This window comes from Haliotis rufescens, unplaced genomic scaffold (assembly GCF_023055435.1).
Source record: "Haliotis rufescens isolate VD_foot unplaced genomic scaffold, xgHalRufe1.0.p SCAF_5, whole genome shotgun sequence".
NCBI lineage: Eukaryota > Metazoa > Mollusca > Gastropoda > Lepetellida > Haliotidae > Haliotis > Haliotis rufescens.
In genome coordinates this window covers 22,454,319-22,481,730 of record NW_025964223.1, presented here as the reverse complement: position 1 = coordinate 22,481,730, position 27,412 = coordinate 22,454,319, and the positions used below count along the sequence as shown (strand labels likewise).

The 27,412-nt window shown below is 41.0% G+C and overlaps 1 protein-coding gene and 2 long non-coding RNA genes across 3 annotated transcripts; 2 read left to right on the top strand and 1 right to left on the bottom strand.

Moving 5' to 3' along the window:
- LOC124111893 lies at positions 1-27,351 on the top strand. Its single transcript, XM_046471784.2, has 13 exons — positions 1-326; positions 1,972-2,021; positions 3,158-3,249; positions 5,088-5,223; positions 6,025-6,119; positions 7,056-7,302; positions 9,045-9,191; positions 10,229-10,388; positions 12,570-12,703; positions 13,460-13,524; positions 14,548-14,718; positions 15,301-15,356; positions 26,052-27,351. The coding sequence occupies exons 1-13, from the start codon at positions 275-277 to the stop codon at positions 26,201-26,203; spliced, it is 1,557 nt and encodes a 518-aa protein (XP_046327740.1). The 5' UTR covers positions 1-274; the 3' UTR covers positions 26,204-27,351.
- LOC124126949 lies at positions 20,932-23,628 on the top strand. Its single transcript, XR_006859853.2, has 2 exons — positions 20,932-21,159; positions 21,913-23,628. It is a non-coding gene; the product is annotated as an uncharacterized LOC124126949 (long non-coding RNA).
- Positions 23,837-25,922, bottom strand: LOC124131853. The gene is made up of 2 exons (XR_006860730.2): positions 25,711-25,922; positions 23,837-25,251 (listed from the first exon to the last, which is right to left on the bottom strand). It is a non-coding gene; the product is annotated as an uncharacterized LOC124131853 (long non-coding RNA).
- Positions 27,352-27,412: the final 61 nt, after the last annotated feature.

Genomic DNA, 27,412 nt, shown 5'->3' with positions numbered 1-27,412 from the left:
CGCATGTTCGTAGGCCAGGAAGTGGTGTTTGTTGAAATTGACAACCAAGTTCACATCAGCAAACGGTTGAGCATCGTTCACATTTAGGATGTTTTGAATATGTATGGGCTTCACTGATAACGGATTAACGAAGATAATACACATATGTGTAGGCACAGGGGGTCGATAACATAATACTAAGAACGCAAGGAGCACCTGTGTTGAACGTGTGTTCACTGTTTACATTCCTGATTCCATCATCAAATCAGCCGAAAGTAGACACACAAATACCAAAATGCTTAAACAGAAAGAGGTTATACATCTGCTAGACATATCAAACCTTCCAGGTAAGATAACTGACATATATGATTCGAATGTACTAACACACTTTAACTTGGCCTATGTATTTTTACATTAAATCAATTGAATGATTTTACTGCGCTTCGTTTCTTGTCACACTCAAATTTGAAAATCAAATTGTTAATCTATGTTGTTATAAAAAAGTCGTCATTGTGCTTTGTATTACTACCAAGGGAAGGCACTACTAAGAACAAGTTTATAATCCATGTCATTGCACAAACCAACTGTAAATGACAGCCGTATGATAAATATAATTCATTTGTTTTGTTGCATCTTGTTACCTATATAAAAATTAAGTTTGCATATGTGACCCAATTATCAGTGTCAAATGGAACAGCCGATTTTGTCATAACAGCCCATTTGTCTGGTCAAAAAGGACCACTGATAGTCTAAACGGATCAGTGAAATATCAGATCGAAAACAACAAGTTTTTACTTATATAAATACTCATTCATTTTGTTTTCATTTTATATGCATTATCCCTTTTACTTCATATATACACGCACACATACATGAAAAGACAAATCAGTTATTGCGTATCACCCACATACTTTGTTTCAAAGCTAGTTTTTAATGTTCCTATTCATTGTACATGTACATTGTTAACGGCATTATTCCACAACTACTGCGGTCACCGTCAACTTGGACCGTGTCTTCTGTGTCTCATCTGCCCCACAACTACAAGCTCTATCTGGATGACCGTCAACTCCTCAATAAGCAGTCAAATCAAACCAATTTTTAGTTGAAGCAACTGAGTGTGTAGGCAATTAAATATATCCACGAGCGAATTCATAATGAACACTGCATGATAGGTGCTTGCAATTAATTAATTTTGATAATCGTATCACCAGATATTTTGACTTTACTTTAATTGCGTATTCTAAGTATTTTTCATGATGCAGAATATTACAAATTACAATTGCGATATTTGACTGACAAAATTTCTGGGGTGTCATTAACATGATTAAACGAGTAGTAAGTCATTTATTTTAGCAAGTGTATCATCTTGCATCAATACAGAAAAAAACCTATCATGTATTGTATAGTTGCATAAAAACTTGCGTACCGGTGCACCGATGTATAGTTTCAACCCTTTACTTTGTATTTAAATAAAGATATGGTCTTTATTTTCAATCTGATATTTTGCTGGTCTGACAAAATTGGTTGGTCTGTGTTGGCACTGGTCCTTCCAGACCGGCACCCAAATAGGAAACCAGGTCACATTATGGTGTAAATGTTGTGATGACATTCACATGGTGATAGAGCAGCCCCAAAAGTCAAGTCCTGTTGATGTTACTGAAGTTACAGTACTCTAAGTATATTGGCACACTTGTAAGTAATGTAGAAACCACAACTCATTATTTAACAACATCAATGAAGTAAGATCAGTATTTGAAATTGCGGAGGGGTGCATTTGCAAAAAATGGCCTTTCAAGTAGATATTTTCTTTCGTGGCATACGGGATTCTGAAATGTCAGGGTAGAAAATAAACTAGAATTTCTGTGTTTCTGGATCTGATGTCTATTTGAGACCAGGTGGTTTGATTTGGTTTTGACTTTTAACAGCCTGACATCTAGGTTCAGTGTGTATTTAATTAAGGAAATATGGCATTCATAGTCACTTTTTTAACAGGATCCCTAAAGAGCAGACAACTAGCAGCAGGGCCAAAGGATATACGAAAGGTAACTTATTGTGTTTTGTATTTTTTTCCCCTTTTTACGGTGCATGTACAGTTTAAACATTGTTCTAGAAACACGGCTTCATATGCGAAGGCAAAGGTTAAACAAAGCCTGTGTTGCAGGTAACATGGATCCAGCAGGTATAGATCGGTAGGTAGGGTTCTTTTTTGTTATTTTATTTTGTGTTTACAATGTTTGGACTGGTGGCTTTTTGACTACTGATGTTAGTTGCAATGTTTCTCGAAATACCATTTAAATAGCTACTGCAACAATAATATGCAGAAACATCCAATATGTTTTTCAAATGTAAAATATGGCTTTCTTGACAGCTGTTTCCTGTCAGATAAAAGAATTTGGGTCACAAGTGAAACATTTGTTTGGTCAGGTTACCTGAAACACAAGAATTTTTTTTTTTTATGGTCGAAAGCAAATTCTTAAATGTGCCATTTATGCATTGGCAATTTAGCAATATGGTGTTACCAGCACAAGTACTAACTAGAAGTAGAGAAGTAGATTCAATGGAATTCAATATATGCAAAAGGAACCCATCTGTTCATATCATATATCTCTATAAAGAATCTTGCAATTCCATTGGTTAATCCATAGCTCATGATGAAACAATACATTTCAATTAAGACCCCAAAATCATGTGACAATGACCTTGAATATTGACTCGTGACATGATTAGTTTCGACCTGTCACGTGATGAATATTGACTCGTCTTCGAGAAAACAAGATGGCGTCTGGTATGAACATTTCAAGGTCTGCAGCTAAGTTACTGTAATGAAACAGATGATGGTTTAATGGATTCATAAACTTTAAAGTGAATTTCAGTATAACAAAGCGATTGATAATTTTTGATGAGGTCAATATGCGAAAACAAAGACCCTTGGACCTGACACCTTCGGTGGTCTGACCGGACAGAGGCAGCCGGTCAAAGTCTGGTCTGACCACCTCAGGGGTCGGTTCCGACAGTCCTTTTTTTTTGCATATCTATCTCGTCAAAAGTAATTATTTGTATAATATAGATGTTTCAGGCCACAGTGAGGCAGGAACAATCCTGTATTAATGGGATCTTTTACAGCATCGGACACATCTATTATGCCTTGGTAGAGTGAAACATGATTATTTTCTTTCAGTCCATGATACAAGCTGGTGACAAACAAAGTGAGGATGTCAGGATAAGTGCCGCCATTGAGATACAGCGACGTGTTCGGGGATACAAAGTCAGGTATTACATGTTTTACTTTTAACTCACCTGGATTATAAGCATGAAAAGTCAAGGTGAGCTTCTTAGAACACACTGACTGATACAGCTGTTACTCCCATACGTGGATGCCAATGACATCAAAGTTTGTTCAAATGGTTATCCACTTTTTATTTAAAATTCCACCATGACCTTGAGGAATGCTCTTATCTTATTGGTCAGTCCAATGTTTCAAATCACAATAGCATTTCTCTAATTCAAGAAACTGCACCACAATGGTGGCCAATGTTTAAACTAAAGTACCTCTTTCATAATAGTGGTCAGACTGTGCCAGACACTTTTGGACCCGTGAATTCCGGGGTAGAATAGGTCTTCAGCAACCCATGCTTGCCGTAAGAGGCGACTATGCTTGTCGTAAGAGGCGACTAAGGGGATCGGGTGGTCAGGCTCGCTGACTTGGTTGATGCATATCATTGATCCCAATTGCGTGGATTGATGCTCATGATTATTAATCACTGGATTGTCTAGTCCAGATTCGATTTTTTACAGACCACTGTTATATAGCTGGAATATTGCTGAATGAGGCGTTAAACAACAAACAAAACAAAAAAAAGACACTTTTGTGTCTGCTAGTCTGAACTTGTCTCTGGTATCATATGCTGTAGACTTAAGTGTTGATATATGGAGCAAACAAAGGTTTGCCATGCACTGGCTAACGTTGCAGACTGCTGATGTCAAGTTGTGGTTCCTCAAATAATTATTTGAAAATGTATCACAATACATTTTGGGCAGTAGGATAAAACTCCCACATGGGGATTCCAGGTTAGAACTGGTCCCGAGCATCCTACACTGGTCATCAGGTGACTGAATGGATTGGTGAGTGCATGTCATCATATCCCGATGACGTGGATTGTTGCTCATGATATCAGTCACTGGATTGTCTTATCCAGGCTCAATTATTTACAGGCCCCTGTCTTTCCGATGAACACAAACAAACAAACAACAAACAAACATGGACCAGACAATCTAGTGATTGACATGGCTTGCTGAAGAACATGAAAAACCCAATTGACTAAACACAAACAAACATGAAAACCTAATTGACTAAACACAAACAAACAAACATGATAAACTTAATTGACATTCAGGGACACCAGAGAGCTTAAATGTGTCACTTCTCTATCACATGGTTGTGATGTAATATTTATTACATCACCATCCAATGTTGTGATGTCAAAAAGACACAAAATAGTTGTGTGTGGTTTGGAACCAATGAAACCAATTGCAATGTTTTGTGCTTTCTTTCTGTCTGTCCCCCCTGTGAAGATCCAGGGTAGAATAGGTCTTGAGCAACACATCATTGCCACAAAGGGTGACTATGCTTGTCGTATGAGGCAACTAACAGAATCAGGTGGTCAGGCTCACTGACCGGGTGATGCATGACATCATATCCCAATTGCATGGATTGACGCTCATGATGTCAATCACTGGATTGTCAGGTCCAGACTTGATAATTTACAGACTGCCACAATACAGCTGGAATATTGCTGTGTGTGGTGTTAAACAACTAACAAAGAAATAAAACTTTCTTTGTGTCCATATCATGTTTGCTTGTATAATAATTGTCCTACTTTTCACCATTATGATGGGGTGGTGGGGTAGCCTGGTAGTTAAAGTGTTCACTTGTCACGCTGAAGATTCAAGTTCTATTCCCCACATGGGTACAATGTGTGAAGCCCATTTCTGGTGTCCCCCGCCGTGATATTGCTGGAATATTGCTGAAAGCGACATAATAAACCATCCTCACTCACTCACTCACTCACTCACTCACTCACTCACTCACTCATTATGATATATCCCAGGTGTGCTGTGTATAATGCTGTTGAACCCAAGACCAGCAATACCGCCGTCTACAGCGACAGCAAACAGCACCTACAACGTCTGAAGGATGTTGAGAACCTGCTTGACTACATCACCGTTGATGATTACCTAGACGAGGTAGAGATGATGTCAACCCTTATATCAGTGGTCTCAAAAACCATTTGGAACCGTGTAACATTTTGTCAAATATCGTCATAGCTAATACAATGTAATATGTGACATTTATTTTGATTGGCTGACAATTTGTGGTTAATTATCTTTTTATTTATCCAATTAATTCTAGATATCATAAAGTCTAGAAGTTGGAAACTGAGAATGACAATCACACTGATCCATTGACTGGAGTAATAGTGTCATGCCATGAGCATTCACAGGATTTGCTGAATATACATGGACTTGATCCTTCATCTAGGAACCCTGTCGTTAAAAAAATAGATGAAGTTGTTATCCTATGAAAAGATTAATGTCTTCATGTAAATATGATACCGTGATAAATCTCTGGGCTGCTCAGATACCTGACATGAAACAACAGTATCACCCTGTTCATATCTGCCCCATCCTGTGAAGATCTGGGTTAGAATAGGTCTTCAGCAACCCATGTTTGTCATAAGAGGCGACTATGCTTGATGTCAGAGGAGACTATGCTTGTCGTAAGAGGCGACTAACAGGATCGGGTGGTCAGGCTCGCTGACTTGGTTGATGCATGTCATCGTATCCCAATTGCGTGGATTGATGCTCATGATGTCAATCACTGGATCACAGACTTGATTATTTACAGACCACCATCTGCATCATGTAGCTGGAATATAGCATACGATACATCAATATCTCGATATACAATGACATCCCAAGTCAAAGCGGCAAACCCAACTCCCTCTGTCCCTATTCATATGAATCAGTTCATGCCATGTTCCTCAGGAAGAGCCGCCCACTGAGGACAAGATGATGATAGCCTATGAAGAATATATGAGGAAACTGGAGTCGATTGGAGTGGCGTCTGAAGAGATACCCCAGTAAGTTCAACTGTCACAGATGTCTATATGTTTATTACCCATAAGGTTAGAAATAACTGTGTTTATAAAAGTTGTATATGCACTCGTGCAAATATCACTTCGCATGCATCAGTGTATTGTTTATGTCATCTGGACGGCATTGTTGTGACATAAGGTCGGAATGACGTCATAGCTGAACTGGATGGCATAGACAATTGTGGTCTTCTATACCCGCAGTCGTGATCAGTGCTTTTTGTCTAAAGGGGCTCTCAAAAGAATTAAGAAATAATGGGTAATAAAGAAATTATTATTCTCTATATGTATTACGCTGATTTTACGAAACTTGTGTAAGAATTCTTGTATTACTCCTCTCTCACTCGGGAAATACAAATATTCTGACACTCATAAAGTAAAATCAGTATGACACTCATGCTTGTATAATAATCTCTATTTATCAAGCATTATTTCATTACACGTTCTTTATGCTCATGTGAATTAACCTTTCACATGTTTAGAACATGTGTCTTTCAGATTTGGTATTCATAAACATTTTATATAATTGTGTTGGAGGTGGTTTTAACTCAAAGAGTTAATCTGTGTTATTCTGAATATGTGACATTGCAAGAAATGTGTTCAACTTGGAATATTAAACACAATCATGTGACTTGCAGAGTGTCAGATATTTATTGTTGTGCCCCTTGATAATGTAAGTGATAGGTTTTGAAATCCTAGATCCCTGCAAATGATGTAAGTGATGGGTTTGAATCCAAGATTCACCCCACTTATGACCCAGAAATTCATTCACAAATAAATTTTCCGTTTGTAATTGATTCACAAAACGTCGGAATTGCAGAAGTGAGTTTTCTCTCACTTTGTTATCTCCCCTGTATCCATGACTACAATGACTACAAGGTGTGATCAATTCTTGACATATCTGTTTTTTCAATTCTGTTCCAGGTTTGATGAGTTTTGCACAGTATTTCTTCAGATTTGGGAGAGCAAAAAACCTCAAGAGTCATCAAGAGCAACTAACTCACCATCACCACGACTGCAACAGCGACACTATCAACACCAACAGCGACAAGACATGTTCCCACAGCTGTCCCCACAGAAGAGCCTCGTTGTGGTCAAGAAGAAACGAGAAGGGCCAATACCAGAAACAGATGCTGTGATAATTATTCAGAGAGCTTGGAGAAGGCACATTGTAAGTTGAAGGCACATTGAAAGTTGACGGCACTTTGTAAGTTGACGGCACATTATAAGTTGACGGCACTTTGTAAGTTGACGGCACATTATAAGTTGACGGCACTTTGTAAGTTGATGGCACATTATAAGTTGAAGGCACGTTGTAAGTTGAAGGCACATTATAAGTTGAAGACACTTTGTTAGTTGACGGCACATTGTAAGTTGAAGGCACATTGTAAGTTGAAGGCACATTATAAGTTGAAGGCACATTGTAAGTTGAAGGCACATTGTAAGTTGATGGCACATTGTAAGTTGACGGCACATTGTAAGTTGATGGCACATTGTAAGTTGACGGCACATTGTAAGTTGAAGGCACATTGTAAGTTGATGGCACATTGTAAGTTGATGGCACATTGTAAGTTGATGGCACATTGCTCTGTCAACTGTCAAACAGTTGCACAAGATTGTCAGCTCTTTGTTTTTTTCGTTCAAAAGATATTGTAAAATAATGAGTTTGTGCTGCAATCTGGTTGAAAAATGTTTAATGGAATTCAAAGCCAGGAAATGTTCTGAACTTGTCACTGTGTATACACACCTTGCCATCTGTTCATTATGAAATTGGCCACCTCTGTGGTTGAGTGGCTAGTGTGTCTGTCTACCAGGAGAGCGGAAGGTCAGGCATTCGATCCCTGGACTTGTCATACCACAAGACGTTAAAAGGTGGAACTTGTTACTCACCCTTGTGCTAGGCATTAGAAGGATAAAACAAGGACTGGCTCGGAGTCAGTATACTGTGTCTGAGTCACTACACGTCACTATATAAGAGCCATAATCTGAACTAATCAATGTTAAACCCTGTTCACCTCACTAACAAAGAATTTTCCATGAATCAAATTCTCAGCAACCAGATAACCTCAAACAGAAATTTTGATGTGTGGAAGATTTAAATATACCACTCAACATTTCATAGGGATATTTCTGTATGTATAAAGAAATAACAAATGTCCCGATCAAAATTTGAGTCATATATTCAAAGACTTACCAGTCTTACAGGCTGCCATGATTTTGATGGTATATTGTGACAGTTCCTTAACACAACACTCACTCAACCCCGTCAATGTAGGACATCTTTATACTATTGTAAAATAACCAATCTTTCCTGTTTAATGTGTGTAAGAATGAAAGTCAAGGGGATGGTGTATTGCCCCAATGATAAAAGTCAAAGATTTAAGGGGTCTCCAAATTTAAATACTGCAGGAGAAACCCTCAGAGACCCCAGGGCCTTCTTTTATTTCAAACACTGCTGTCTCATTTTACCATTGTGAAAAGCTTGGAGTCTTCTATCAAATAGTGCTTTACAAAGTCAGCTCAGTTATTGGTATTCTCTGTACCAATTCTATTCCAATCGTTAATCACTGTCCCTGTCGAAGTGTCATGTAACCATTACTGCAGATCTATTTTTCTGGTCTCAGTTCTGGGAATGGGATTTACTCATGTATCAGGAGTTTCCGAGAATAAAATTGTCAATTATAACAAAAAATATTTTATAAAATAAAGTAGACACAATTTATGGAAAGCAACTTCTTTATTTTACTGTAATAATGGCGCTTCAGTATTGATCCTTATATCAACTGTCGGTATTGCTGTTACAGTAAAAGAAAGAAGTTGTTATCTGTAAGTTGTGTTTACATTGTCATCCGTCAACTTCTATGAAATGCCTATCAGACAATTAAAAAAATAACCAACTGTTTTTCTGTGCAGGACATCCAGGTATATCGTTACTACCGAGACCTGATCAACTTCCGGACCAGGGGAGACCCGGGTCTCATGCTGAGATGCATCAACCCCAACGAGGCCAAGATGCTGGATTCGGCAGCGGGCATCCATGTGCGCTTCCGTCTCGCTGGAGTGAGTGGGAACATTGTAGGGGACTAGACATACAAGCATCAGATTGGGAAAGAAAATGTCCTGTCCACAAGTGAATCAGCTGTCATTATTACGGAGTTGTCGTGCCCAGAGAATGTTCATCTGTGTACTTAAAAAGCCCCTGATTGTCCTCTTTGTTTTCATGTCAACACTCCCCAATTGCTTCTTCATTTGTTTCAGTAATATTTACTTGGTAAATAGTATTATAATCATGAAGATCTGAAAAATGTTAATACTATATATGCCATTATAAGCGCCCTGGGTACTTCGAAAATTTGACAATGGGGAGCCATACTCAATGAGTTAAATAGAGAACAAACTTTCAAACTAATTATGATGAAACTAAAACATTTTCCATTCTTATTACTTGGCAATTATATTCCCAATTCTATATAGGTATGTTTTCTGTAAAAGAATCTGTAATATACGCAAGAAAATAGGGATTGTGTGCAACGTTCTGGTACCAGGTCTTTCTCTTTAACATATTATACACTTGCTTTCTTGTTGGAATAGAAAGTTAGTGCTTTTCAGATTGTCTTTTTCCACTTGAAGTAGATGGCTGTATAAAAATCAACTAAAAAAAGCATTGTCTGAAGATGAGAGTTGCCGAAGCATCACTTTATAGAGGAGGCCGCCTCTGTGGTCTAGTGGTAGAGTGTCAGCCTGGAGAGTGGAAGGTCTGGGGTTCGATCCCGGCCGCGTCATTCCAAAAGACATTGAAATATGGTACTTCTTGTTACCCTGCCTTACGCTGCTCGGCATTAAGGGGCTAAAACAAGGACTGGTCGGCTTGGAGTCAGTATACTGTGTCTGAGTGGGGTATTCATTTTAAACTGCGGCATGGTATCTCAGTGGGCTAGCACTATAAAATCGGCATCGGTCCCGACTAGTACAAGCAGCCACACACACACACACATGCATCCCCGCTATATAAGTGCAATAATCTCGGACGCGACTTTAAACCCCATTTCACCTTATCATCTATATGGAGTCATACTAACTACCTCTCTTGTTGACAGGAAAGATTTCCCCCTAACATCTACTACAAGATCTTCACCCACCGCACCATCGTGGACATGTGTGCCAACAGCCCAAAAGACTACACCCGACCTGAGGCTAAGCAAACCAAGGCCAAGGACAAACACACCAAAAACAGGGCAGTGATTGGGCCAGGCACAGGTCAGTACCAAAATGTACACTTGAAACAATAATTGGCTTGTATTTACTGCTCTTTTGGGATAAATTAGATAGGTTTAGCACTGCAATTCTTTTTGTTAAATGACAGACCCACACAAAATGAAATAAAGAACATTTTGACATTCCCAATTGAGCTTTTTCAACAAATCTTTTTGTATCTGTAAATAGTTTAGAGTGTTTTTTTGCACTATTTGTTATTTACCCTCAGGGGGTTGCCCAGTTGTCTAGGGCGCCGCAATTCACTGTGCAGAGTTGCGTCCCTTGGCTACACATTAAACCTATGATTGTGGGTTCGCCCCGATTATGTTTCTAGGTTTGTCAGCACCACTCGTGCTCGTGGGTTTCACCGAAGTGGTAAACGTGTAAGACTTGCATCACTTCGGGCTTTCCTCCCACAATAAGCTGACAGATATAACTGGAAAACTGTTAAAAGCAGTGCTAAACCAAACTCACTCCCTATTTAACCTCACAGCGGTTCCTGAAAATTTGCCAGAAATATTGATTATGAAGCTGTCATGCTTGTTTGCTTGTCACATTAATCAAACCAATGTAATGTTTCCAGGAGTCGATGTACTGCTCTGTACTTCAACATTGACTTGATAGACCGAGATTATAAATTGTTCAGTCCCTTAATCTAGGCCCGGTATGCACAAAGCAGTGTTAGCTGGGAGCTGTGGTTTACCTGGGTTATATATTCAGGATCCAGGGGACTCTACAGCTTTGCTTATAGTCCCAGTTGGGGGACCCAGAGAAATGTAAAAAATGGAATAAATTTCTCAACGGGAGAAAAAATCCCTTATACCCCACCATGAGGAAGACATACTGCACATGGATTTCTGAGATGCAAAACAAATCCCTTATACCCCACCATGAGCAAGACATACTGCACATGGATTTCTGAGAGGCAGAATAAATCCCTTATACCCCACCATGAGCAAGACATACTGCACATGGATTTCTGAGATGCAGAATATATCCCTTATACCCGACCATGAGCAAGACATACTGTGCATGGATTTCTGAGATGCAGAATATATCCCTTATACCCGACCATGAGCAAGACATACTGCACATGGATTTCTGAGATGCAGAATAAATCCCTTAAACCCCACCATGAGCAAGACATACTGCACATGGATTTCTGAGATACAGAATATATCCCTTATACCCCACCATGAGGAAGACATACTGTGCATGGATTTCTGAGATGCAGAATAAATCCCTTATACCCCACCATGAGCAAAAGGCTGCAAGTTTTTTCCCCGACTCAATAAAAGTCACATGACATAGCTCAATTTAACCTCAGCTCAATCAAACAGCTGTTTTCTATCAATTTTGAATTTGTTTTAATCCTTTTACAATGTCATATTGAAACATGTCGGTAAAATTAATTTGTTGTAGCAGGATCACTTTGGGTACATGGGTTTTTTATGCATCCCTTGTTAGGTTTTTATATATAAAAGGAGGGACACTTAAAACCCCATGTACCCCTAGTGATCCTGCTACAACTTATAATGTACATAAATTATTTTCAAATTATGAAATATCATACAAATATTTTCGGAGTCCCAGTGTAGAGTGAATCCTGTTGTTGTTGTAAGGGGCGACTGTATAGATAAGTGGTCAGGCTCGATGTTTTGGTTAATTTCGTGTCATCGGATCGATGCTCATAACATCAAGTAGGGCTGGGACGGGTAACACGGGTACTCGGGTCAGGTGGGTACCGAGTAGGGCCCGGACACCCACAAGACTTCCCAGACCCGTGGTTTAATGACAAAAGGTATCTAAAACTCTATGTTTAAACTACAAGCCACTAATGTTACTACTACGCCCATTCCTTCTGACTGTTATATGTTTGAATAAAAATAAAACTTCAGTCAACTTCAGTGTATACACCAGATGGTTTCATACATGTATCAAAACACATTTTACTATAGCTACGGTCAAACTTTTCCCAATCTGACAGTTTTCAGCTACCTCTTGAGACCTACAGCGGGTACCCGGGTAGGGTCGGGTAATAGGGGGCTGGGTACCCGGGTAGTAAATTTGGACTTGTCCCAGCCCTAACATCAAGCACTGGTTTGTCTGGCCCAGGCTGACATGATATGGCTGGAATAGTGCTACATACAAACATGAATATTGTGTTGTGTTTTTCCATTCCAGACAAAGATGGGTGGTATCAGAGGGTTGAGAACAATGGCTGGCGTCTGGTGTCTGACCGTCTGATCCATCACATTATGTCTGACCCAGTCACGTGGCAGACGTCCAACAAGAAATATGAATTCCACCATGATAAGGTAACCAGTCACCTCAAGAAATCAAATTTCGATCAAGGTTGTAAATCATGTTAGGTTTGTTCCCCCAGTAAAATCAGACACCATTTTATTCCTTGGGTGAGTGAGTGAGTGAGTGAGTATGGTTTTTACGCCGCTTTTAGCAATATTCCAGCAATATCACGGCAGTTATGCCTAGGGCCTCAGGATAGAAGAGGATTTTGTTGCCCAATTTTTGTTGAGAAGGACAACCAACGTTATGACTGACATGTCTTTAGAGAGTTTAGTGTGGTATGGTGTCATAGAATGTTAATATGAGTTGTGGCTGTGGTAACCTAGGAGGCTGATATCAGTTGTTGCTATGGTGATCACCTAGAAGGCTGAATATTTATTATAAGGCCAGAATCAGGACAAATCTTATTTGAACCTATTATGGGATTCTGGAATTCCTGATTGACTTAAGTCAGCAATATGAATTGAGGTGCCATAGAAGACTAGGTCACCCATGCCCCCTTGAATGGTAGTGGTTGCTATGGTGACATTAAGTTTGATATTGTGATGACCTTGAGGCTGAAAGCTAGTGGTTGCTATGGTGATGCCCTGTTTGGTTGAAGGTAAGTGGCTCAAACAAATGTTCCACATTTCTTCTAGCTGCTCCTGGCTCCTGGCATGTTAACATCTCGTAGAATGAAATAAACATACTGTTTAATTTCCATAAACAATTTATTATGTTTGCCTTTGCATCATGTCATATGTTTTGAATGATTCTTCTGATTACAGTTAGCGAGGAAACAAGATGTGGAGAAGAGACGGAAGCAGAAGAAGATAGACTGGATGAAGAAGATGTAAGTTGTGGATGATGGATCCATGGTTATCTAGTGTACTGGTATTATATCACCATTCAATTTCGATAAATACCCAGGATCTATTTGCCACCATATATTTGTTTTGAATCCGGTTCGAATGACACGACACTTGGAATAGCCATCCATTGAAATTACCCTGATCTTTCATGATTGAAACCGACCCAGTGAAGATCTGGGTTAGAATATGTCTTCAGAAACCCATGCTTGTCGTAAGAGGCAGGAACGGGATCAGGGGGACAGGCTTCCTGACTTGGTTGATGCATGTCATTGTATCCCAATTACATGGATCATTGCACATGATGTTAATCACTGGATTGTCTAGTGCAAACTCGATTATTTACAGACTGGCCTCATAAAGCTGAAATATTGCCAGTGCAGCATTAAACAACAAACAAAAACAAACAAAACATGATTGAAACGAAAACAAAATCACCTGTGCTGGCCTCATCTTGTTGCTGGTACGGTGTAATTTCTTTCTGCGCATAATATTCGAATTCTTTTCTCCAAAATACTGAATCCGCTAGAGGGGGGTGCGCATTATACTCGGGTGGGCACTTTACTCAAGAAAATATGGTATATGTATCGAGGGTTCTCTTGGATGAAGTCCCAATTCTAATTTAGATCTATGCCAAACTTTTATTCAGAGTGAGTCGGAATGCTGTTCAAATATGACAGAAGAGATGGTGACGTCACTTCTGGCACAAAGATTTGTTGGGTTCAGGGTATTTGTCTGTATAGAATGGAGATATTGTACACTGTAAAAATCGTGAACATCATGTGGAGCTTCAGGTCTTATATTTTTTATTAATTATTTATAAAATTTATACTTTAAGTTATACTTTTTGCTTTACCAAATGTCTTTTCATGATAATTTCCGACCGATTCCATTCCTCAAAAAACTTTTGTTATCCAGGTAGACTGTTCAGTGCGGCTTCTTGGAAAAAGAATGTTAATTTATAAAAGATGTGTCCACAAGGTCATATGTTTTGTTGACGTGAGCAGGTACCGGGATGGCATGTTGAAGGCCAAGGCTGATGACTACGAGACCGTGAAGCTGATAGAGGGCGCTGCGGCGGGGATGGTGGCGACTGTGGAGGCGTCAGGACCAGAAGCGCTGGAGGAGTGGGAGGTGGATGAACTACTGGACTGGACCACCAGTCTCAACTTTGACGAGTAGGTGGAATACAACATTGTTAGATTTGTCAGAGTTGCAGTGAAAGAATGATGTGCCATTTCTTGTTTTCCTCCACTTGTGAGGAACTAACAACTACACATGTGACCAGTCTTGTCACATGTCTTGACCAGTCTTGACCAATAATTACTCTTGTGGTGCCTGAGATTTTGTAAGAAGAAGTTAAATATATAATTTTGGGACTGAGGACAGGTCCAGTGTTGGTATTTCCTTTTCGTAAAACCTAAGGCAAAATTATTTATTTGTAGTATTTTCAGGAACAGTTATTTTTTAAATCCCCTGCCTTCCAAGGGTTAGAAATTAACACTAGCCCGCTAGCCCAGGGCTAGTACAAATTCCAGTGGGCTAGTCCAAATTTCCCTATTGATTTAACATTACAACGGCATTCTATCTTGACCTGGGCTAGTAAAGCTTTTCCCAAAAAATATTAAATGTTAGTATGCAATTGAATGATTGAAGTGGTTTGTATGATTTAACCTATCAATTCTTGTTTTGGTTTACATCTATGTCTTAATTAGTGGTGTTACACAGTTGTACACAAGAATCTGTTGTCTTTGTTTCAGCTACTGGACAACATGGAAGGACCTTGCCACCAGCTCTCATTCAGAGGCCAAAATATGTGAGAATTGTGCTTTGATATGTTCATTTGGAAAATACATCTTTGAAATATGCCGATGTGAATAGATATATCCTTATTGTTGAGGTAAAGTAAGTTAAAGTAAGTAAGTCACCGTTTGTAGTCATCTGAGCAGCCATGAAGCATTGTTGGACAGAATAGATCCTCAGTACCCCCGTGTGTGTCTCCCTGAAGGGGATTCTAGGGTAGAATAGATCCCCAATACCCCCATGTGTGTCTCCCTAAGGGGATTCTGGGGTAGAATAGATCCCCAATACCCCCATGTGTTCTCCCTGAGGGGATTCTGGGGTAGAATAGATCCCCAATACCCCCATGTGTGTCTCCCTAAGGGGATTCTGGGGATAGAATAGATCCCCAGTACCCCCACGTGTGTCTCCCTAAGGGGATTCTGGGGTAGAATAGATCCTCAGTACCCCCATGTGTCTCCCTGAGGGGATTCTGGGGTAGAATAGATCCCCAATACCCCCATGCGTGTCTCCCTCAGGGGATTCTGGGGTAGAATAGATCCCCAATTCCCCCATGCGTGTCTCCCTAAGGGGATTCTGGGGTAGAATAGATCCTCAGTACCCCCATGTGTGTCTCCCTGAGGGGATTCTGGGGTAGAATAGATCCCCATTTGTGTCTCCCTGAGGGGATTCTGGGGTAGAATAGATCCTCAGTACCCCCATGCTTGTCTCCCTGAGGGGATTCTGGGGTAGAATAGATCCCCAGTACCTCCATGTGTGGCTCCCTGAGTGGATTCTTGGGGTAGAATAGATCCCCAGTACCTCCATGTATGTCTCCCTGAGGGGATTCTGGGGTAGAATAGATCCTCAGTACCCCCATGTGTGTCTCCCTGAAGGGATTCTGGGGTATAATAGATCCTCAGTACCCCCATGCTTGTCTCCCTGAGGGGATTTTTGGGGTAGAATAGATCTCCAGTACCCCCTATGCGTGTCTCCCTAAGGGGATTCTGGGGGAAGAATAGATCCCCAATACCTCCATGCATGTCTCCCTAAGGGGATTCTGGGGGTAGAATAGATCCCCAGTACCCCCATGCTTGTCTCCCTGAGGGGATTCTGGGGGTAGAATAGATCCCCAGTACCTCCATGTGTGTCTCCCTAAGGGGATTCTGGGGGTAGAATAGATCCCCAGTACCTCCATGTATGTCTCCCTAAGGGGATTCTGGGGGTAGAATAGATCCCCAGTACCTCCATGCGTGTCTCCCTAAGGGGATTCTAGAGGTAGAATAGATCCCCAGTACCTCCATGTGTGTCTCTCTAAGGGGATTCTGGGGTAGAATAGATCCCCAGTACTTCACTGTGTGTCTCCCTGAGGGGATTCTGGGGTAGAATAGATCCCCAGTACCTCCATGTGTGTCTCCCTCAGGGGATTCTGGGGGTAGAATAGATCCCCAGTCTCCCTCAGGGGATTCTGGGGGTAGAATAGATCCCCAGTACCTCCATGTGTGTCTCCCTGAGTGGATTCTTGGGGTAGAATAGATCCCCAGTACCTCCATGTATGTCTCCCTAAGGGGATTCTGTGGGTAGAATAGATCCCCAGTACCTCCATGCGTGTCTCCCTAAGGAGATTCTGGGGGTAGAATAGATCCCCAGTACCTCCATGCGTGTCTCCCTGAGTGGATTCTGGGGGTACAATAGATCCCCAGTACCTCCATGCGTGTCTCCCTAAGGAGATTATGGGGGTAGAATAGATCCCCAGTACCTCAATGCGTGTCTCCCTAAGGAGATTATGGGGTAGAATAGATCCCCAGTACCTCCATGTGTTACTCCCTAAGGAGATTATGGGGTAGAATAGATCCCCAGTACCTCCATGCGTGTCTCCCTAAGGAGATTATGGGGGTAGAATAGATCCCCAGTACCTCAATGTGTGCCTCCCTAAGGGGATTCTGGGGGTAGAATAGATCCCCAGTACCTCCATGTATGTCTCCCTAAGGGGATTCTAGAGGTAGAATAGATCCCCAGTACCTCCATGTGTGTCTCCCTAAGGGGATTCTGGGGGTAGAATAGATCCCCAGTACCTCCATGTATGTCTCCCTAAGGGGATTCTGGGGGTAGAATAGATCCCCAGTACCTCCATGCGTGTCTCCCTAAGGGGATTCTAGAGGTAGAATAGATCCCCAGTACCTCCATGTGTGTCTCTCTAAGGGGATTCTGGGGTAGAATAGATCCCCAGTACTTCCATGTGTGTCTCCCTGAGGGGATTCTGGGGTAGAATAGATCCCCAGTACTTCCATGTGTGTCTCCCTCAGGGGATTCTGGGGTTAGAATAGATCCCCAGTCTCCCTCAGGGGATTCTGGGGGTAGAATAGATCCCCAGTACCTCCATGTGTGTCTCCCTGAGTGGATTCTTGGGGTAGAATAGATCCCCAGTTCCTCCATGTATGTCTCCCTAAGGGGATTCTGGGGGTAGAATAGATCCCCAGTACCTCCATGCGTGTCTCCCTAAGGAGATTCTGGGGGTAGAATAGATCCCCAGTACTCTCCATGCGTGTCTCCCTGAGTGGATTCTGGGGGTAGAATAGATCCCCAGTACCTCCATGCGTCTCTCCCTAAGGAGATTATGGGGGTAGAATAGATCCCCAGTACCTCCATGCGTGTCTCCCTAAGGAGATTATGGGGTAGAATAGATCCTCAGTACCTCCATGTGTGTCTCCCTAAGGAGATTATGGGGGTAGAATAGATCCCCAGTACCTCCATGTGTCTCCCTAAGGAGATGATAGGGGTAGAATAGATCCCCAGTACCTCAATGCGTGTCTCCCTAAGGAGATTATGGGGTAGAATAGATCCCCAGTACCTCCATGTGTTACTCCCTAAGGAGATTATGGGGTAGAATAGATCCCCAGTACCTCCATGCGTGTCTCCCTAAGGAGATTATGGGGGTAGAATAGATCCCCAGTACCTCAATGTGTGCCTCCCTAAGGGGATTCTGGGGGTAGAATAGATCCCCAGTACCTCCATGTATGTCTCCCTAAGGGGATTCTAGAGGTAGAATAGATCCCCAGTACCTCCATGTGTGTCTCCCTAAGGGGATTCTGGGGGTAGAATAGATCCCCAGTACCTCCATGTATGTCTCCTTAAGGGGATTCTGGGGGTAGAATAGATCCCCAGTACCTCCATGCGTGTCTCCCTAAGGGGATTCTAGAGGTAGAATAGATCCCCAGTACCTCCATGTGTGTCTCTCTAAGGGGATTCTGGGGTAGAATAGATCCCCAGTACTTCCATGTGTGTCTCCCTGAGGGGATTCTGGGGTAGAATAGATCCCCAGTACTTCCATGTGTGTCTCCCTCAGGGGATTCTGGGGTTAGAATAGATCCCCAGTCTCCCTCAGGGGATTCTGGGGGTAGAATAGATCCCCAGTACCTCCATGTGTGTCTCCCTGAGTGGATTCTTGGGGTAGAATAGATCCCCAGTTCCTCCATGTATGTCTCCCTAAGGGGATTCTGGGGGTAGAATAGATCCCCAGTACCTCCATGCGTGTCTCCCTAAGGAGATTCTGGGGGTAGAATAGATCCCCAGTACTCTCCATGCGTGTCTCCCTGAGTGGATTCTGGGGGTAGAATAGATCCCCAGTACCTCCATGCGTCTCTCCCTAAGGAGATTATGGGGGTAGAATAGATCCCCAGTACCTCCATGCGTGTCTCCCTAAGGAGATTATGGGGTAGAATAGATCCCCAGTACCTCCATGTGTGTCTCCCTAAGGAGATGATAGGGGTAGAATAGATCCCCAGTACCTCAATGCGTGTCTCCCTAAGGGGATTCTGGGGGAAGAATAGATCCCCAGTACCTCCATGCTGGTCTCCCTAAGGGGATTCTGGGGGTAGAATAGATCCTCAGTACCCCCATGCTTGTCTCCCTAAAGGGATTCTGGGGGCAGAATAGGTCCCCAGTACCCCAATGCTTGTCTCCCTAAGTGGATTCTAGAGGTAGAATAGATCCCCAGTACCTCCATGTGTGTCTCTCTAAGGGGATTCTGGGGTAGAATAGATCCCCAGTACTTCCATGTGTGTCTCCCTGAAGGGATTCTGGGGTAGAATAGATCCCCAGTCTCCCTGAGGGGATTCTGGGGGTAGAATAGATCCCCAGTACCTCCATGTGTGTCTCCCTGAGTGGATTCTTGGGGTAGAATAGATCCCCAGTACCTCCATGTATGTCTCCCTAAGGGGATTCTGGGGGTAGAATAGATCCCCAGTACCTCCATGCGTGTCTCTCTAAGGAGATTCTGGGGGTAGACTAGATCCCCAGTACCTCCATGTGTGTCTCCCTGAGTGGATTCTGGGGGTAGAATGGATCCCCAGTACCTCCATGTATGTCTCCCTAAGGGGATTCTGGGGGTAGAATAGATCCCCTGTACCTCCATGCGTGTCTCCCTGAGTGGATTCTGGGGGTAGAATAGATCCCCAGTACCTCCATGCGTGTCTCCCTAAGGAGATTATGGGGTCGGAATAGATCCCCAGTACCTCCATGCGTGTCTCCCTAAGGAGATTATGGGGTAGAATAGATCCCCAGTACCTCCATGGCTGCTCCCTAAGGAGATTATGGGGGTAGAATAGATCCCCAGTACCTCAATGCGTGTCTCCCTAAGGGGATTCTGGGGGTAGAATAGATCCCCAGTACCTCCATGTATGTCTCCCTAAGGGGATTCTGGGGGAAGAATAGATCCCCAGTACCTCCATGCGTGTCTCCCTAAGGAGATTATGGGGGTAGAATAGATCCCCAGTACCTCCATGCGTGTCTCTCTGAGGGGATTCTGGGGGAAGAATAGATCCCCAGTACCTCCATGTGTGTCTCTCTGAGGGGATTCTGGGGGTAGAATAGATCCCCAGTACTTCCATGTATGTCTCTCTGAGGGGATTCTGGGGGAAGAATAGATCCCCAGTACCTCCATGTGTGTCTCTCTGAGGGGATTCTGGGGGTAGAATAGATCCCCAGTACCTCCATGTATGTCTCCCTAAGGGGATTCTGGGGGAAGAATAGATCCCCAGTACCTCCATGCTGGTCTCCCTAAAGGGATTCTGGGGGTAGAATAGGTCCCCAGTACCCCCATGCGTGTCTCCCTAAGTGGACTTCGGCAGCGTTAGAAATTGGCACTAGTCCTGTAGTACTTTCCAAAGTGCCCAATAATAAAGGTATCATAAGGACTAATAGAAATTTGCCATTTTTAAGGGTTTTGCTGTATGTTATCATAATAAGGATTAGTGGAGTAAAACTGTTAGTTTCTAGCGCTGTTTGGGCAGAATAGATCCCTTGTAGACAACTAAGGGGATTGATAGTTGATATTGAATGTGGAAAGTACTTGGTCCAGTGACAACTATCGTAGAACAACCCACTCAATCATGACCTGATGTAGTGTCATCACACCCAACTGGCAAAGTTGGTTGGTTGTATAACGCCACACTCAGCATTATTCCAGCTATATGACGGCAGTCTGTAAATAATCAAATCTGTACCAGACAATCCAGTGATTGATATCATGAGCATCGATCCACGCAATGGCAAACACCGGTACGAAACAACGGTCCAGGGGGCGCTGCGGAATTTCCGTCCTTGTTGCTAGCTCCGTATGCTATTGTTTACATACAAAATGCCTTAGCGCTGTTGCGTACGGCAATGTGACAGTCGTTCTGACGGCTATGGTTTTCCTCAAGATCCGGATATTTGCATAAAATGGCGCGTGGCGATTAGAAGAGAGGATCTGGCATCCAAGAAATTATGGAAACCAAGTCCATACTCAGTGGTTTGTCGTAATCACTTCCTTGACAGCGACTACAAGCCATCGGACACCGGTAAGCGTCATTAGCAACGAAGTTAGTAACCGAATGAACGGACTAATGTTATTATTGTCCTGTACCTCAGAATCTGGTATTGGTGACCCACCAAATGCAATACAATATTCAGTAATTGTGATATGTAAATCAATCATGCATATATTGTATTAGTCACGGTATATTTTTTTTATCTGGGTGCACAATATTGGGCTCACCCAAATATTGGCAGAAAAAAATATACCAGTCGTCGTCTGTGCCGCATTTTACTGGAAAAAATAAATAAAAAAATTGTCCTAATATTAATTATATGTATTGCGATGAATGACTTTCAGTCAATTCTTTTTTACGTGTTAAGTTAAATTTTACATAATTAGAATCTATTTAAATTATTCCCACCCTGAAGTTATGCCAGTCTTGAGTAGGCTTATATATGCAAAAAACTGTTGAAGTTGATGTTCGATCTATTTAGGAGTAGACCAAATATAGTTCTATTACTATTATAGAGTTTTATACTATTAAATGAAGTTGTCTTAATAATAATAGATGTTCAAGCTTAGATTTCATTCCCATAAATTTGTCCCAACTAAAATAAACACCTTTTTTAAAATTTTGCTCATTTTTTTTGAATAATTTGCTTATGTCCTCATTGATAATATTTGTTCATGAATTTACCATGTTTATTGTTACTGTGTGAACAATAACTAAATTCCTTATTACGATAAAACCTTAATTGATGATATTTTGAAATAATTCTATATATTTTATTTTCAGGAAAGAAAAGACGATTGAAGAGGGGTTGCAATACCAACAGTGTTCTCCTTTAAGAAAGTGAATGAACCAAGGAAACCTAGACACTATGTTATAGATGTGGAAGATGTTCCTGATCTGGGAAGTGAGGTTGAAATTTGTTCACCAGGATGTGATGAAATTATTTGTCAGTCAGATGCTGTTGATCATATAGAAGATGTGGCCATACAGTGCAGCTTGTTGTCGGAATCAAGCTCCAGATTCTCGATTCATCACATAACTGATAATGACAAAGCAGTTTTGTATTACACTGGTTTTGACAATTATGATCATTTTATGTATTTCTTTCATGTACTTGGCCCCTCTGTCAATCATCTTTCATATCAGTGTTCTTTGATACCACCAGAAGATCAGCTTTTTATGACTTTGTTAAAATTCAGACAGGCAAGAGATGATTTTGACCTTTCCATGTTGTTTCATATCAGTGAAAGTACTGTAATTCTCACATGGACAAACTTTTTGTACTTCCAACTGACTGAGCTAAGCATATGGGCATCACATGACACCTTTCAAGATACAATGCCAGAAAATTTCAAGGAGCGCTTCCCATCAACAAGGGTCATTCTAGATGCAACTGAGACTCCGATTTGTAAGCCAGGCAATGTAGATTACCAGGGGGCCACTTTCTCAAGGTACAAGAACAGGAACACTCTGAAAACTATGATTGGTTGTTCTCCTCGAGGTCTTGTTACCTATGTTAGTGACAGTTATGGTGGATCAACAAGTGACAGGCAGATTATTGAGAGGTCAGATTTGTGCATGCCAGGTGTGTTTTGTGCAGGAGACAGTATTATGGCGGACAGAGGCATTATGGTGCAGGACATATTTTCATCTTCAGATGTAAAAGTCTACACTCCGACAATGCTCAAGGGTCGAAGTCAGTTTGAACCCCAAGAGGTAGTCCACGACCACAGAGTATCATCCAAGAGAATTCATATTGAGCGTGTTATTGGACTTGGCAAAACTTACAAAATTCTTAAGAGGGAGCTTCATCCATCAAAAGTTCCACTAGGCACTAGAATTGTTCGAATTTGCTACATGTTGTCAAACTTTCGCCTAAGCATTGTAAACCGACTTGCATGAATAAATGTCCATTCTAAACATACTTCACACATTCATGTATGTTTGTATGACCTAGTGTTGTCTGTTCATAGCATTGAAAGTACAACAGTTTACTGCTAGTAGACAGGTGTGATTGTCTACCGTGACTGTATGGTGGGTATTAGACACGGCTCACTGCTGTATGATTACTGTTTACTCTGTTTCTTAATGATCTTGTTCAACTAATACAATCCGGAAACTGCAAAGGTATGTTTGTGAATGAGTTAGTTGATAAAATTAGCACATTGATGTTTGCTGATGGCATTTTGAATGCAAGTGACGCTATTGTCAAATTGCAGAAATCAGATGTAGCAAGCTTTTGTGGCAAATATGTTATGAATGTAAATTTAGATGAAACAATTATGATTGTATTTTGCAGAGGAGGACTTTTCAAACAAATTGAAAAATAGTGGTTCAAAGGTGAAATACTTTAAATTGTATCAGCATACAAGTGCTTGTGGATATTTGACACCACAAAGTCTTCATGGGGTTTATTGTTGACAGAATGATTGTGCCAGTCATTGGTTATGGACCAGGTATGTGGGGTTATTCACAAGTTCAGACAGTTTAAAGTGTACACATGAGAACATTGTCTGTTAACACAAGTACAAATAAAGCGGTTGTTATAGTACAAGGATGTTTGTGGATTATGCACACAAAGTAAGCATATTTATGTAGAAATGTTTATAGATTGTGGATCAATATTTAGCAACAAACATGTAACCGTACTTTGGGTTGAATTCTGAATACAAACCTAGAACTTGAAAGTACAACTGGAATGTGTGAGAAATGTTCAAATATAACAACTTTATTGTGTTTTAACAATTGAAATGATGAATATATGTACATAACACTGTACCCATGATATTACATAATGAAAAAATACCATTGAATGTCTCACATTTGTTTGTTGATCTGTGCTTAGGATCTCTCTCTCTTACCACTTTAACAATGAATGCAATAGTACAACACCATCACACGGTTGTCAGACAGACATTCAGTCATGTAATTTCATTGCAAAGGAGCTCCACCACATTCCCAAGGTCAGTGTTCGAAATATACATCGGTCAGTATACCCATAGATGACAGATTTGTTCAAAGATGTTTTACAAGCTGATAATTTCCTTGATAAATGTATCACCATCTGTCACCACTGAGTCTCTGGGAACTCGGTGTGATAGCAGTAATAGCTTCTGGATGACTGGTTGTATTTTGTAATTTTATATTGCGTATATGCGTATATGAGTATATCTCACTGCTTCAGATAACATGTTTGGGCCTACAGTTTTTCCATTAGGCCTACAGCTAAGAATAGAAGTAAGTACTTTACACATGGTGTCAATCAGGGATATACCTACCGGTACTCATTTGTATCATTCTCATCACCAGATTTCAATAGTTGAAAAGAACAAACTTTTATTCCTTAACTGTGAAAAGTCACTGATGTCAAATAATTTTTGAAAAGCGAGGCAAAAGTAAGTTGGATAAGACTCTTAGTACTTTTTAGATACACAGTCTTCACATGGATGTATTAATCCACAAAAGGATGTCTGTTCGTGAATCTTAACAAATGTAGTGAGTAGCAATGAAAGACTCAAAGAATAATGAGAGTCTGGGAATCAAACTTCCTGTACAGTATTCCTCATCGAGTGATATTTTCTGAACAAAGAAGTCTTTGAACGTACAAACAGCAAATAAGCAGTATTTTCGCTTTGATAGATACATCTGACCCTGCACCTGAAAGTAGTAATGACAGTTTTCTTTCAGTTGCATGAGGCCATTTCTCTCACAAAGATAAGGAAAGAGTTTCCCAGGAGCAATGACCTCATTTCTAGCACTGTAAGGACATTTAACCTCAACAATGGTGTTAGAATCAATGACACCGTCTGGGGTTGCTGCAAGGAAAGGGAGTTCAGAGTCAACAAACATTCCACAACTGTGAACATGAACATTACAGGCTATCTCAAGTTTGGCAATAGCTTTGGGTTCCTGCTGTAACCCATGCCTCACAGAGTTACAAACTAGTTTTCTTCCAGAGACAATTTGTTCACATAATTTAGTTTTGTTTCTCCTTGTAGTACATTTGCAAATTGTCCCAAACTGAGATGCTGTCAACCTCCATCTCCTCTCTTCATGCCACAAGCTACACTTGGCCTGCTTTCTTGTCTTTGACTCTAAGTCTGCAGCCTGGTCATCTGTAATCTGTCAAACACACAAAAACTTATCAATAAAATTCTTGAAACCCCTTTACAAATCAGAACAAAACAATTCAATCAGATAACATGGCTAAAACAGTTTAACCATATCAAAAGGTTAATATATACGGTACTATTTATTTTGATATATTTTAGTCTGATACATTGAGTGAATGCATACACCACTGGCTTTGCCAGAGACCATGGGCTTTGCTTTTGCATACATGTAGTCATTATAGCCCCAGTTCATGCTCTGTAGACGATTGACATAGCATAATGGGTAAAAGATATTTATCCTTGCTTTATTTACGATTTCACCAACATGCACGGGTTTTCATTCAATAAAATGAAATTTGCACACCCCTGACGTTTCGTTTATCGATAACAACAATTTTCATTCAAAGACTGTTCGAAGATTCAAAGCAAACTGAAACAGAATTGGCAAGTCTCTTGTACAATTACATACCTTTCAATCAAATCGATCTTCTTCCCGCGTGTAGTTGCTCCACTGCATCGCAACTCTGTCTTCAGCTTCTCAACTGTCAAACCGCTGTAGTGCGACATGTTTACATTAGCAACACTTCCGGGACGGAAATTCCGACGCGCCACCTGGCGGATTAGTGTACCGGTGTTTGCCATTGGGATACGTTGACATGCATCAACCAAGTCAGTGAGCCTGACCACCCGATCCCGGCAAAGACCAAGGATGAGACTGATGTCTGCTTTTCATACCAACAAACTTTATTACAAGAGTCAGTCTCATCACGTTCTGTGACCTCAGTGCATAAGATATATCTCTCTTTTCAGCTGACAGACTGAGAATAGCCACAAACAATATGGACCCTTACGAGTTCTCGCTGTCAACTGGCCCATCTCGCTTCCAGTCAACTCGGCAATCCCACAATACACCAGTGTCGACCAGTTCAGGAACCAAGATCCATGTTCATGTGAACAGCTGAGATGATTCAGGAGGAGACCCTCTATGTCTTCATGTCTCAACAGGATGAAATACATCTTCTCACATTGTTGGACAACTATTTCAAGGAGGCAGGCTTTTTTGTGTATGACTGTTCTATCTGCCAGTGTTCAATATGAAGGGACTACGACTGTGATAACATTTCATGTGTGTACATATCCTACGACTCATTTCTATTTTCTCTTCCACTTTTGTGGAGAAAAGTTACCCTTCTACTGACTGGTACATTCAACATGTTGACTGATGTGTGGTATATTTGGCATACTGCAGTGACATATGGTGTTTTGTAATTGTAAATAAAGTATAGTGTGATGTGATCAGTCATGTTAAATGAGCTATAATCCAGACCTGGATATTCTGGAAACCCATCTTTAAGACCACAAGGGGTACAAATGATTGTTCAAGTTCTGTAAAGCCAATGATTTAGATGCCAGTAAGGCACCTTACAAGCTCCAATGGGCAAGTTTCTGGCGGAAATTTTCCCCAAGTGATGAAGTCATGCCAAAGTCAGCTGGTAGACAGCCATACATACAGTTTGTGTACTAGCCCAAATTGTCAAAAGTTAAAGGTTAGAGGTCATTTGATAATGACAAAACTTAGCTCAGGAACTGGTTTCTGGATGATAACTTTCAGAAATACTGATAAATAAGATCCTTTTTTTTAGTCAGGTCACATGTAAATGAAGGTCATATGTAAAAAAAGGTCAATATGCTCCAACTGAACACAGCTCTTGTATCGTTCTCCATTTTAACATTATTAGTTTAATTATGGACTACATGTAGTTCTTTGAACCATCAGTGAAAATAACGAGCCGGCCCTACACAAATGTTTTTAATCTATGACCTTGCACCTCAGACGAGGCAACTGTGGGATTTGTATGATGACAAGCCAATAATTGGTCCTGTATAATTTTTTGCTGCTATAAGTTTTACTATACCAAATAAGGTCAGTTTGATTATATGTATGACATATTTATGTTTACAAGTGTTATTGAGTGTGTTGATTTTAATTTTGACATACAGTATACATGATTGTGAGTGGTTATTCATATTCACTTTGCCCAAAGACGTTAACTGAACATGTCATGAAATGTTTAGTTTCACTATTGAAATTAAAATAAAAAATTCATATAATGTCCATATTTTGTGTCATTATTGAAAAAAGTGTTACAGCACTGTTGCTCACATTCAAA

Coding starts and splice junctions, on each gene's coding strand:
- LOC124111893 (XM_046471784.2), top strand. CDS start 275: ATGCTTAAACAGAAAGAGGTTATACATCTGCTAGACATATCAAACCTT. Junction 2,022..3,157: donor GGCCAAAGGATATACGAAAG/GTAACTTATTGT, acceptor ATTTTCTTTCAG/TCCATGATACAAGCTGGTGA. Junction 9,192..10,228: donor TGCGCTTCCGTCTCGCTGGA/GTGAGTGGGAAC, acceptor TCTTGTTGACAG/GAAAGATTTCCCCCTAACAT.